General features: G+C 37.9%; 1 protein-coding gene across 2 annotated transcripts in view; it reads left to right on the top strand.

Moving 5' to 3' along the window:
* Positions 1–12293, top strand: part of LOC126284204 (phosphatidylinositol 4-kinase alpha) — a 170152-nt gene that overhangs the window by 82900 nt on the left and 74959 nt on the right. For both annotated transcript variants that reach the window (XM_049982969.1, XM_049982968.1), the window contains 8 exons: positions 510–669; positions 800–939; positions 1207–1340; positions 1458–1559; positions 2124–2297; positions 3743–3908; positions 5947–6150; positions 6511–6751. In XM_049982969.1, coding sequence (XP_049838926.1) covers positions 510–669; positions 800–939; positions 1207–1340; positions 1458–1559; positions 2124–2297; positions 3743–3908; positions 5947–6150; positions 6511–6751 — 1321 coding nt within the window. The remainder of the gene's footprint in view (positions 1–509; positions 670–799; positions 940–1206; positions 1341–1457; positions 1560–2123; positions 2298–3742; positions 3909–5946; positions 6151–6510; positions 6752–12293) is intronic.

Genomic DNA, 12293 nt, shown 5'->3' with positions numbered 1-12293 from the left:
GAGATTTCAGAAACTAATGCAATAGGTATGAAAAACAGTGCTTCTATTTTTAGTCATCTCTAATCACCACACCTAAAATGTTAAGTGTTATTGTTATGTGCTAATACTGTGTTTTGCTGTGAAACCTGTTCATTTATTTTTAAAAATTTATCCAGAATATTCTGCATATGCAATGGAACCAAAACTTTCCATGTAAACCATAGGGTGAAAAAGATGAAACAATATTCAGATAGATCAAAAAATTATAGTTTACTATAAAACATACAATGAGTTGCAACACCCAAAAGAACAGGAAAAAAAGTGTACAAAACTTACCTTCCTTGTCTTGTAGGATAAAAAAAAGAGGAAGAAGGGAAAAGGACAAGAGAACTTAACATGTTGTTTGAATACTAAAAAGACTCACAAATTTTTGTTTGCTTATTTCTTGATATCATGTTGTCAATTAAGTTCATTTCAGTGGCTAATACTGTTGATCATTACACAGAATCTCTTCAATGTTTGTGTTACAGGCTTCAAGTAGTGCTGGCAATCTTGGTGTACTTATTCCAGTTATTGCAATGCTAATGCGCCGCTTGCCTCCAATACGTCATCCAAAACCTAGACTACACAAACTGTTCAGAGATTTTTGGTTATATTGCGTAGTAATGGGATTTACAGCATCTGATTCAAGTGAGATTTTTATTTCCGTTTTACTTGTTGAAAATTCTTATGTTCATTTTATGTTGGATTTATCATGAGAAAGTCATTAAACATATTGAAGTGAAATTCTGTGTGTGTTTATTTTGTTGTGTTGTTATAGGGTTGTGGCCATCTGATTGGTATGATGGTGTTAAAGTAATTGCTGTAAAGTCACCATATCTTGTCTCTCAGACTTCATCACGTTCTGAAATGCGAGAATTACAATATACAGCTGCTGTTCGCAATGATAGTGTATCACTTGTGAGTAACTGTAATCACCAACATAATTATACTTTTTCTCCTGGAGCTCTCTCTCTCTCTCTCTCTCTCTCTCTCTCTCTCTCTCTCTCTCTCTCTCTCTCTCTCTCTCTCTCCCCCCCCCCCCCCCCCTCTCTCTCCCTCTGTTGAGAAATACTGGGGATGAGAGTGTATAAAAATATTACACAGAAAATTTACTGCATCAGATCGTATACATGAATACAACACAATGTTTTGAAATTATTTAGCTATTATCTGTATATGTTGCAGAATGAACTTCAGGATCTCAAGAACCAGATACTGATCCTCCTAGAACATCCACCGGACATTGCAGCTTATGTAAAAGCACTGTCATTTGCTCAAACTACATATCTATTGTCTGTATACTGGCTTGAAATAATGAGGTAAATTTTGTTTTAAGCCCAAGAATAAGATTGTATTATTACTTTCAGCCTTTTTGCACAGGCTATAAAAGGATTTATAATTGTCGCTGTTGATATTTTTAATTTTTTTCTTCACAGAGTTGAGAATTCAAATGAACCTAGTTTGCAACCAATCCTGGAGTACCTGAGTGATTCAGCATTACAAAAAGACAAATCAGGAATGTGGTCTTGCGTATGCAGGTGCCGTATAATTTAATGTCGTACTTTATAAAGGGAAGCACATGTATCACTACACATTATATAAATGTTGGTACTGTATGTACATAGAAACGAGATTGGTAAAATATTTGCAGATAATGCTGCTCAGTGCAGAACATGGTAGCTCTGAATGACACACAATACATTTTATACAGCTAGACGCCACCTATTCACAGATCAGTTCAGATTATCTGGTTGATGGGTATTTTTTAACAATGTCATTATTGTTCTTATGTAGCATAATGTCAAAATCCCCATCATTTGATGAAGGAGAAGGAAATGAGAGATAGTCACTTTGGTAGTTATACTCTATGTAATTTGCTGCCCTTTTGGGCGTAATGATTCCTACATGTATATAAAAAAAATTCAATGTGATTCGTGAGAACTTTCCATTTAATTTCTTAATAATTGTTTCATAAAATTTAGTGAAAAATAAATGATGAAAAATGTATTTTAATGCATTATTATTATTATTATTATTATTATTATTATTATTATTATTATTATTATTATTATTCATATAATGGTACACTAATCTATCCACAGTGTTGGCGACCGGGTATTTGCTAAATTTGTGGATGTGATGTCAAATAAACCAAAGGATGAAGCTCGTGAAAGAGAATTAGAGAACCACGCCCAATATCTTCTTGTAAATTTCAATCATATTCACAAACAGATAAGAAGAGTTTCTGACAAATATCTTTCTGGCCTTGTTGACAGGTAAAGTTATATTGAAACTAAATCTCAGTTTTCAGGAAGTGGTATTATACGAACGATTATGTTGCATGTTTATTTTTCTGTTTCTCAATCTACATATAAGTGATTAAACTCATTTTGCTCTTGTCTCTACACTTCAGTTTCATCATTAAACTGTTTTGCTTGTCACAACAATAATTATAACAGTAGTAACAATAATTATACTAAGAAGAAATTTTACATGAAAAATGTAGTCGTCTGTGACAATAAGTGAATTTACTGTGACTGCCCTTCTGTCTATTGCATCCCTCATTCTGTCCACCTCATTCCAATTCTTTCAGCCATAACATAGATTAACATTAGCTAACAAGTGAATAAATTTAGTTTGCTACATTGGATGAAGTTATCGAAATTTAAATTGTTTTTGTCAATGACATAACTGTTATACATCAGTTAATTCAAATATAATTCTTTGAGAGACGTACTTTAAAATATTCATGATGTTTTTAAAGGATGTGGGTGGCAAAATTTAGGAACTGATTTTAAGATTGTGAAATCAGATTGACATGTTAAAAAAATGCTACTGGGATAGAAGTGTTAGTACCATTTCAGCTATTGGAAATGGTAATTGTGATTACTGTTATTTGCAAATGCATTGATTTTTGTCACAATAAAAAAGGAAAAAGGGCAGCTGAACTGTGTAGAGAGTAAAAGATCACCACAAGGCCATGTCAGCCTATAGAAAGATCAGAATAACTTTAGGGAAAATTAAATGTCTCAGCATGAATTAAGAGAGTGAAAGAAATTACACTGTTAAGCACAGAGGAGATAGCAGATGGGTGGAAAGTGTACATTGAGGACATCTACCAGAGGGGGGAACTGTCTGTTGGCATGCTGGAAGAAGAAATCTGTGGCGGTTTAGAGCACATAGAGGAACCAGTATTAGAGTCAGAGTTTGGTAGAGCTTTGAAAGATGTATGGTCAAATGAGGCAGAAGGGGTAGATAAAATTTCTAAAGGTATTGGGAATATGGCAGCAAAATGATTATTCAAGTTAGAGTGTAGGCTGAAGACTTACCATCTGATTTTCAGGTGAGTATCATCTACACGGTGCCAAAGATATCAGTGGAAGATAAATGCGAGAACTGTCACATTGCCCTAGCAAAGGTAAAAGCTGCAGACAGGCAGCTATCAGCTCATTGCTCTATGGTGACTTTCTCCTTTCATGTGCTAATCATCTTCACTATACTTGGTCCTCTCAGTTGTTGATAAATAGACAGTCAAACTATTCTTTCATAACATCTAGTGTCAAGCTTCATTTTTAATTTAAATATTTTAAATATGAAAGTAGAAAAAGGAAATAATGCTTCAACAACTGATCTATTACAATAGTTTCTTATTAATTTAACAAGCGGACTTTACTTTCTTCATATGATGTCCATGTTATTGATATATTCTTTCCATTTACAGATTCCCACACTTACTGTGGAATTGCCGCGTGCTGTGGTCAATGCTAGATATTTTGCAAGTTTTATCTTTTTCACTTGAACTTGATCCTAATAAAGAGACTCCAACAGTTCACATACCAGGAATGCCATATACTTTACTACTTATGGATACTTTAGAGGCAAGGGAGGTTAGTACAAAATGTAAATTATATCCTGGTTGCATTAGTAAGTATGTGGTGATAAATAAATCTTTTGTAGGATACATTACTGATAAATTATTAAAAGTGTACATATAAATAATAAAATTATGTTTGGTGATGTGTTTAGTTTCTGTAGGCAGTTAAGTAAATGATAAAGCTGGTAATTAGATATAAAAACACTTTTCTTTCACCGGGCAAGATGGTGCAGTGATTAACACACTGGACTCAGGTTCAGGAGGATGATGGTTCAAACCTGCATCCGGCCATCCTGATTTAGGCTTTCCATGATTTCCCTAAATAACTCAGGCAAATGCTAGGATTGTTCCTTTGAAAGGGCATGATCATTTTGCCTTCCTTATCCTTAACTCATCTGATGGGATTGATGACCTCACTGTGTGGTCCATTCCCCCCAACCAACCTACCTACCTACCTACCTACCTTTGTTCCTCCATGATAGATAACCACACGTGTTTATCAGGAATGCCTTTCGTACAAGAGTTGTGATGAAACTTACCTTGCATCTAAACAAAATGAAGTGGTACGGTTATAAGACACTGCACTTGTTTATGTGAGGGTGGCAGTTACAATCCCTGTCTGACCACTGAATTGTAATATCCTTTCCCATTCTTCTTCAATTTGAATTTCTGCTCCATTTGTAATTACCTCATTGCAAATGGGATGTAAAACATCAATCTTTGTTCCTTCATCCATCTAGAAAAGTTGTCTAGCCACAAAAAATGAAGCTTTTTACAGCACTGGCACCAAAAATACATAGCTTCAAGTGTGACAACTGATTGCTATGATAAGCAGGTGTGCAATAACTCGGTGTTTTACGCAGGATGGCAGTTAAGTAATGTCCACCTGGGCATTGCCTCTGGCAGGGTGAAAAAATGTTGGCAAATAAAAAATGCAAAAGTTTCCTCTGAATACCCTAATTAATTACCATTCTTCATTTATCGACTTGGTCACCAATTGTTAAGTGCTGGAGATGCCGCATGTCTTGGCATTCAGCATCCACATGGCTCCACTGAGGCTATGCAAATGCCATCATCTTCATGAACAGGAATCAGACTGCAAATAGCACATTACCCATATCGCCAGCATTGTCTATTGTTGAAGATGTGCCACTACTGTCAACAAGATGAGTTCCAGTATACAATCTGGATGCTCAGGTAAACTGTGAAGCTCCTGTCAAAGCCAGAAGGGTTCTCAGCCTCATAAGTGGACAAGAAACTCTTTAGGTCATCAATCAGTTGCCATGAACAGCCACAACTTGTCCCTAAGGATATGTGCAGAGATGCACTCTGTGAAACTAAGAAACAATTTTGAAAGAAATATACTGTAAAATAAAAAATGATTGCTCTTCAAGGCACTGTTAAATTGCTTTGAGCGTCATGGACCCCAACATTTGTTGCAATTTATGACAAAGTATGAGTTAAAGGGACACAATTCATTTTACTTTAAATACATGTGTTATCAATTACATAAAAATTTACAGTCAAACTAATTTGTTATATAAGAACATACTTTAAAATAAAATTGAATTGCTATAAAATACCCAAAAACTGGCAGTTTTACATAATACTATTGTTATTCAAAAAGTATATGTAATTACTGCCTTTTACTATGAGTTTGATTTGAACAAAACAGTTATATAGCCTACAGGTACAACTACTTTTCCAATTAAATCACCAACCATTGCATCCCTATCAAGAATGATGTTAGCCACTGCCATTATCATTTCTTCCTCATTTCTTGTGTAGAGGTCCCAAGATTAAACATTATAACTTGTCTTTGTGGTAATACTTTGTTGAAATGATGTGTTGCACAAGTAGGACAATGCTAACGCAGAATGCACGAATCTTCACTCTTTGATTTGATATTTGATCTCATCCATAAAAGCTTTCCACTACATAGACTTAGTTATGAACTGAATAAACAGTAATTCCAGTTTGACATTTTCAGTCAATGTGTTTATTGTCATGTTCATATTATCTTGAGGTTAGATGTATGCTTTTTATTTCAGAGCATAGTAAAAGATTTTGCAGCACGGTGTCAAGGCATTGTGCAAGAAGCAATGAAATGGGCACCTCAGGCTACACGCTCTCATCTGCAGGGGTACCTTAACCAGATTCAGAATATGGGTCAGTGGCACCATGCCGGTTTAGCACTTGCGACTGAGTGTGTCCTGCAGTACTCTGGAATCACCCCACCAATTGGTCCGATCAGTGTAAGTCATCGTTACTAATGTGCAAAAAATTCTTTATGGTGTTATAAGCTATAATTCAAATCTTTGTGTAGATATAATGCTCTTTGCAACATAGTTTTTCTCTGACAGACTGCATTCATTCGCTTGTTCCATGACACTATGAGTGATGTGTGAGAAATTAGTGTGTTAAGAGGGGAAGTAATGAACCTGAGTATGAATGAAATCAAAACGTAGATGCGCCATGAAAGCAGAGTCATGTGATAAAATGTTTGTGAACGAATTAATGTTCTTATACATAACTTTCTCCTTCAGATTCCCTAAAGATTCCACACTGCTGTTTGCAACCTTGTATGTTGAAGTAATTGTAATGTTGCATTTCAGGTAGGTATTGTTGATAAGCGGCCAGGTTGTGTTAACAGTGACTCACCAAGGTTTATGTCATCATTGTTGCTGCGCAGTCGTTCTGCTGGAGAAGTTGAAGGAATGTTGCAGGGTGGAGAAACACGTGAAACTTTAGCCGATCAGCTGATTGAAGCTGTTTGGAATACATGTAAAGCAAAAGACAGTGAAGCTCATCATAGTGCTCTTTGGAGAGCAACAGCACTTCTTATTTCTACTCCAGGTATTATTGTATGTACTGAAATTCACACATTTAATGAAATAAAGAACAATGTGGACGGGTTACTTACACTGAGGTGAGAAAAGTCATTGGGGAGCGATATGTACATATACAGATGGTAGTAGTATCGCGTACACGAAGTATAAAAGGGCAGTGCATTGGAGTAGCAGTTATTTGTACTCAGGTAATTCTTGCGAAAAGGTTGCCAACATGATTATGGCCACACAACAAGAATTAACAGACTTTGAATGCAGAATGGTAGTTGGGCCTAGACAGGTGGGGCATTCCATTTCAGAAATTATTAGGGAATTCAATATTCCGAGATCCACAGTGTCAAGGGTGTGCTGGGAATACCAAATCTGAGGTATTGCCTCTCACCATGGACAGCACAGTTGCCAAAAGCCTTCATTTGATGACTGAGAGCAGCAGCATTTGCAAAGAGTTGTCAGTGCTAACAGACAAGGAGCACTGTGTGAAATAACCACAGAAATTAATGTGGGACATACGATAAATGTATCTGCTAGTAAAGAGTGGTGAAATTTGGCATTAATGGGCTATGGGAGCAAACAGCCAACACAAGTGCCTTTGTTAACAGCATGACATTACCTGCAGTATCTCTCGTGGTCTTGTGACCCTATCGGTTGGACCCTAGATAACTGAAAAACTGTGGCCTGGTCAGATGACTCCCAGTTTCAGTTAATAAGAACTTATGGTAGTGTTAGAGTGTGGCACAGATGCCATGAACCTGTGAACCCAAATTGTCAACAAGGCACTGTGCAAGGTGGTTATGGTTCCATAATATTGTGGGCTGTGTTTGCATGGAACAGACTGTGTCCTCGGTTCCACCTGAACTGAAGATTTACTGGAAATGGTTACATTTGGTTACTCGGAGACCATTTGCAGCCATTCATTGACTTCATGTTCCAATGGCAATGCACCTTGGCACTGGGCCACTGTTGTTCACCATTGGTTTGAAAAACATTACAGACAATTTAAGCAAATGATGTGGCAACCCAGTTCACCTAACGTGAATTCCATCACAAATTTCTGGTATACAGGGTGGTCGGAAATTCCCATTACAAACTTCTAGGACATGTAGAGGGTAGTGAGTACATAATATTTTGAATAGGAACCCATGTCCAGAAATGCATTGTTTCCATTCTACAACAGTTTCAATGCAGATGATTATCTCATCCACACCCACATGAGGAATGTACTTAGGTGTGACTCAGTACAATTGTTCCAATCTATTTGAAAAGAATACTGACTCATTCCATTATTACTGACGCATTTGCATTTCAACTTACACCTTATGGTTTACATTAGTCGACAACAACAAGAACCCAGCACCAGCCACAACATACCGATACATTACAACAATGGCTTGATGTGGCGACCACACTCTCTCCATCCCACTTGGTGTCCCTTCAATGTCTTGTGCAGTGGCCAGAACTCATGCCAGCAGATCTTCCTCTGTCTCTACAGGTGTCTCGTAAATTAGGCTCTTTATACGACCCTACAAGAAGTAGTCCATAGCGGTTAAATCCGGCGATCATGGCAGCCATGCGGTTGGACCACCACAGCCTATCAATCTTTCACCATACTGTCTGTTGCGATGTCTCCGGACAGCCAGTAAAAAGTGAGGTGCTGCTCCACCATGCTGAAATCACATTTCCTGATGGACATTCAATGTCACAGCTTCCAAGAATGGGTCCATTACGTGTCGTAGGAAGACTAAGTATGCAGGACCCGTGAGCTTGGATGGAAGGAGGTATGGTCCAATCACATAATGTCCAGAGTACCTGCCCACATGTCAATTCCAAACCTGTCTTGAAATCCCTGAACATGCGTGGCATGAGGGTTTTTGCCCACCCAGACATGGCTATTTTGAGCATTCAGAACACAATTCCTTGTGAACCTACATTCATCTGTGAAGAGAACTCTATGTGGAAACAGGGGCGTGTCGATGCAACAGTGCAGGAGCCATGTGCGGAAGGTGACGCGTTGTGGAAAGTCTGCTGGACCCATAGCGTGTACCCTTTGTAAGTAGTATGGATATAATTGTTGCTCATGCAGGACGTCCAAGACAGTACTGTGACTAACAGCCATTGCACGTGCATTTTTTTGTGAACTCGTTGACGGGCTGTCTTCAATGCGATGCAGTACACCTTCTTCAAATTCGGGAGTGTGGCGTCGCCGTGGGGCACGACAGTCCTGCCTCCTCATGGTGAAGGTACCCGTTTCTCGTAGCCGTTGTGTAACTTGAGCTATCAGTTTGTGCGATGTAGTGTGACGGTGTGGAAAACGTTCGTGATACTGCTGACTAGCAGCTCTTCCATCTACCCTGTTGCATACCACGACAGGGCACTCTGAGATGTTTCTCTTCCCCTAAGCAGACGTTGACAAGGTACACATCTGAATTGAATATGTCGTAGAATGGAAATGATACAATTCTGGGGATGGGTTCGGTTCCTATTCAAAATGTTCTGTACTCACTACCCTTAGAAGTCTGTAACGGGAATTTCTGACCACCCTGTATAATCGAGTGGTCTGTTCATTCACAAAACCTGTACTGGCAACACTTTTGCAATCTTGTACAGCAATAGAGGCAGCATGGCGCAATATTTCTGTAGTTGACTTCCAGCAACTTGTTGAGTACATATCATGTCGAGTTCTGCACTACTCCAGCCAAAGGGAGGTTGGACATGATATTAGGAGGTGCCCCATTACTTTTATCACCTGAGTGTAGAATTGTGACAGAGGTAATGTTACTTTGGATGCACCAGATATCAAATTAATGGCAGTTTATGTTAGTCATCATAAAGGAAATACAGATGGCCAGTTCATCTTGCATGTTAATGTGGAGAGGTAGTATCAGTAGAAGAAGCCAAGAGTTTAATTTTACAAGAGTTATGAAATTATGTAACAGAGCCAAACTATTATAAATAATAAGACACAATTCTGAAATGAGATAGCACAGATCAGATTATTTTTGCACTTATTGAACAGTGAGAAAGATTTGGCCAATGGAGGAAGAGAAGTAAGTTTATCTATAGTATATTTGGAGTAAAGTTGTATAGTAGAAACTGAGTGCAGACAGAAATTTAGAGGTTAAGTGATAGTTACTAAAGGCTTTAAGAAAAATTGCAAACACCTTTTTCCTGCAAATACAATCAAAAATGCTATGATGAATTTGTCATGTATGTTTTTCACTTTTTGTGAATACTCATAGAATTTAGGTTGCACCTAAATAAAGTTAATTTTAAAATCTTGGAAGCCATTATATTTATTAATTGTGATTGTTGTTGTTGTTGTTGTCTTCATTCCGAAGATTGGTTTGATGCAGCTCTCCGTGCTGCTCTATCTTGTGCAAGCCACTACATCTCTGCATCTCTGAATAACTGAATAACTGCTGCAACTTCTATCCTCCTGAATCCACTTACTGTATTCTACTGTATTCATCTCTTGGTCTCCTTCCATGATATTTACTACACACACACACACACACACACACACACACACACACACACACACACACACACACACACACACACACACCTCCAATACTGAGGTGGTGATCCCTTGATGGTCCAGAATGTGTCCTATCAACTGACCCTCCTCCAAGTCAGGTTGTGCCAAAAATTTCCTTCATTCCCAATTCTATACAGTATTTCCTCATTAGTCATGTGATCTACCCATCTAATCTTCAGCATTCTTCTGTAGCACCACACTTCAAAGGCTTCTCTTCTCTTCTTGTCTAAACTGTTTATCATCCACATTTCACTCCCATAAATGGCTACACTCCATACAAATACTTTCAGAAAAGACTTCATGGTACATAAATCTGTATTCTGCATTAACAGATATTTTTCCCCTTCAGAAGAGCTTTTCTTGCCTTTGCTAGTATACATTTTGTATCCTCTCTACTTCATCAGTCATCAGTTATTTTACTGCCCAAACAACAAAACTCATCTACTACTTTTAGTATCTCGTTTCCTAATATAATTCCCTCAGCATCATCTGGTTTGACTACATTCTTGTTTTGCTTTTATCAGTGTACCTCATATATTCACCTTTCAAGACACTGTCCATTCCAGTTGATAGCTCTTCCAAGTCCTTTTCTGTCTGTGACAGACCTTCAGTATCATTGCCAAATCTCGAAGTTTTTATTTATTCTTCCTGAACTTTCTTTTAACTGCTATCTGGTATCTGTACAAGTTGGAAAATGGCCTTTTGCTGCTTGTATCTTACTCCTAGTACCTTCAGAATTTCAAAGAGAGTATTCCAGTCAACATTGTAAAAGCTTTTCTAAGTCTACAAATGCTACAAACATAGGTTTGCCCTTCCTTAACCTATCTTCTAATGTAAGTCATAGGGTCAGTATTACCATGCATATGCCCACATTTCTCCAGAATCCAAACTGATCTTCCCTGAGGTCAGCTTCTACCAGCTTTTCCATTCTTCTGTAAAGGATTCATGTTAGTATTTTCCAGCCATGACCTATTAGGCTAATAGCTCAGTAATATTCACACCTGTCAGCACCTACTTTCTTTGGAATTGGAATTACTAGATTCTTCTTGAACTCTGAGGGTATTTCGCCTGACTCATATATCTTGCAAAACCAGATGGAAGACTTTTGTCAAGGATGGCTCTCCCAGGGCTATCAGCAGGTCTGATGGAATGTCATCTACTCCCAAGACCTTATTTCAACTTAGATCTTTCAGTGCTCTGTCAAGTATCATGTCTGCCATCTGTTCTTCATCTACAGCCCCTTCCATTTCTATAATATTGCCTTCAAGTTAATCTCCCTTGTATAGACCCTCTATATACTCCTTCCAGCTTTCAACTTTCTATTTTTTGCTTAAGATTGATTTTCCGTTTGAGCTCTTGATATTCATACTTCTGCTTCTCTTTTCTCAAAAGGCTTCTTTAACTCTCCTGTAGGCAGCTTCTATCCTTCCTCTTGTGAAATATGCTTCTATATCCTTACATTGGTACCCTAGCCAATTCCTGCTTAGCCATTTTGCGCTTCCTGTCACTCTTGTTTTAGATGTTTGTGGTCGCTTTCGCTGCTTCATTTGCTACATTTTTATATTTTCTCATTTCATCAGGTAAATTCAATATCTCCCGTGTTATTTAAGGATTTCTATTGGATCCTTTCTTTTTATGTATTTGAATCTCTGCTGCCTTCAGTATTTCATCTCTTAAAGCTACCCATTTGTCTTCTACTGCATCCCTTTCCCCTGCAAGTCATTGCCCAGGTCTCCCTCTGGAACTTGCAACCATCTCTGGTTGTTTCAACTTGTCTAAGTCCCATCTCCATAATTTCCTACCTTTTTGCAATTTTTTTAGTTTTAATTTACAGCATATAACCAATTAATTGTGGTCAAAGTCCACATCTGCCCCTGTAAATGTCATACAATTTGAAATCTGGTTTCAAAATCTCTGTCTTGCCGTTATATACTCAATCTGAAACCTTCTGATGTATCCAGTTAGCTTCCCTGTATAAAGCCTTCTGTCACGTTTCTTAAACCATGTGGTAGTA

The sequence above is a fragment of the Schistocerca gregaria genome, chromosome 8 (genome assembly GCF_023897955.1).
Source record: "Schistocerca gregaria isolate iqSchGreg1 chromosome 8, iqSchGreg1.2, whole genome shotgun sequence".
In the NCBI taxonomy this organism is placed as follows: Eukaryota; Metazoa; Arthropoda; class Insecta; order Orthoptera; family Acrididae; genus Schistocerca; species Schistocerca gregaria.
This window is presented reverse-complemented; position numbering and strand designations above follow the sequence as displayed.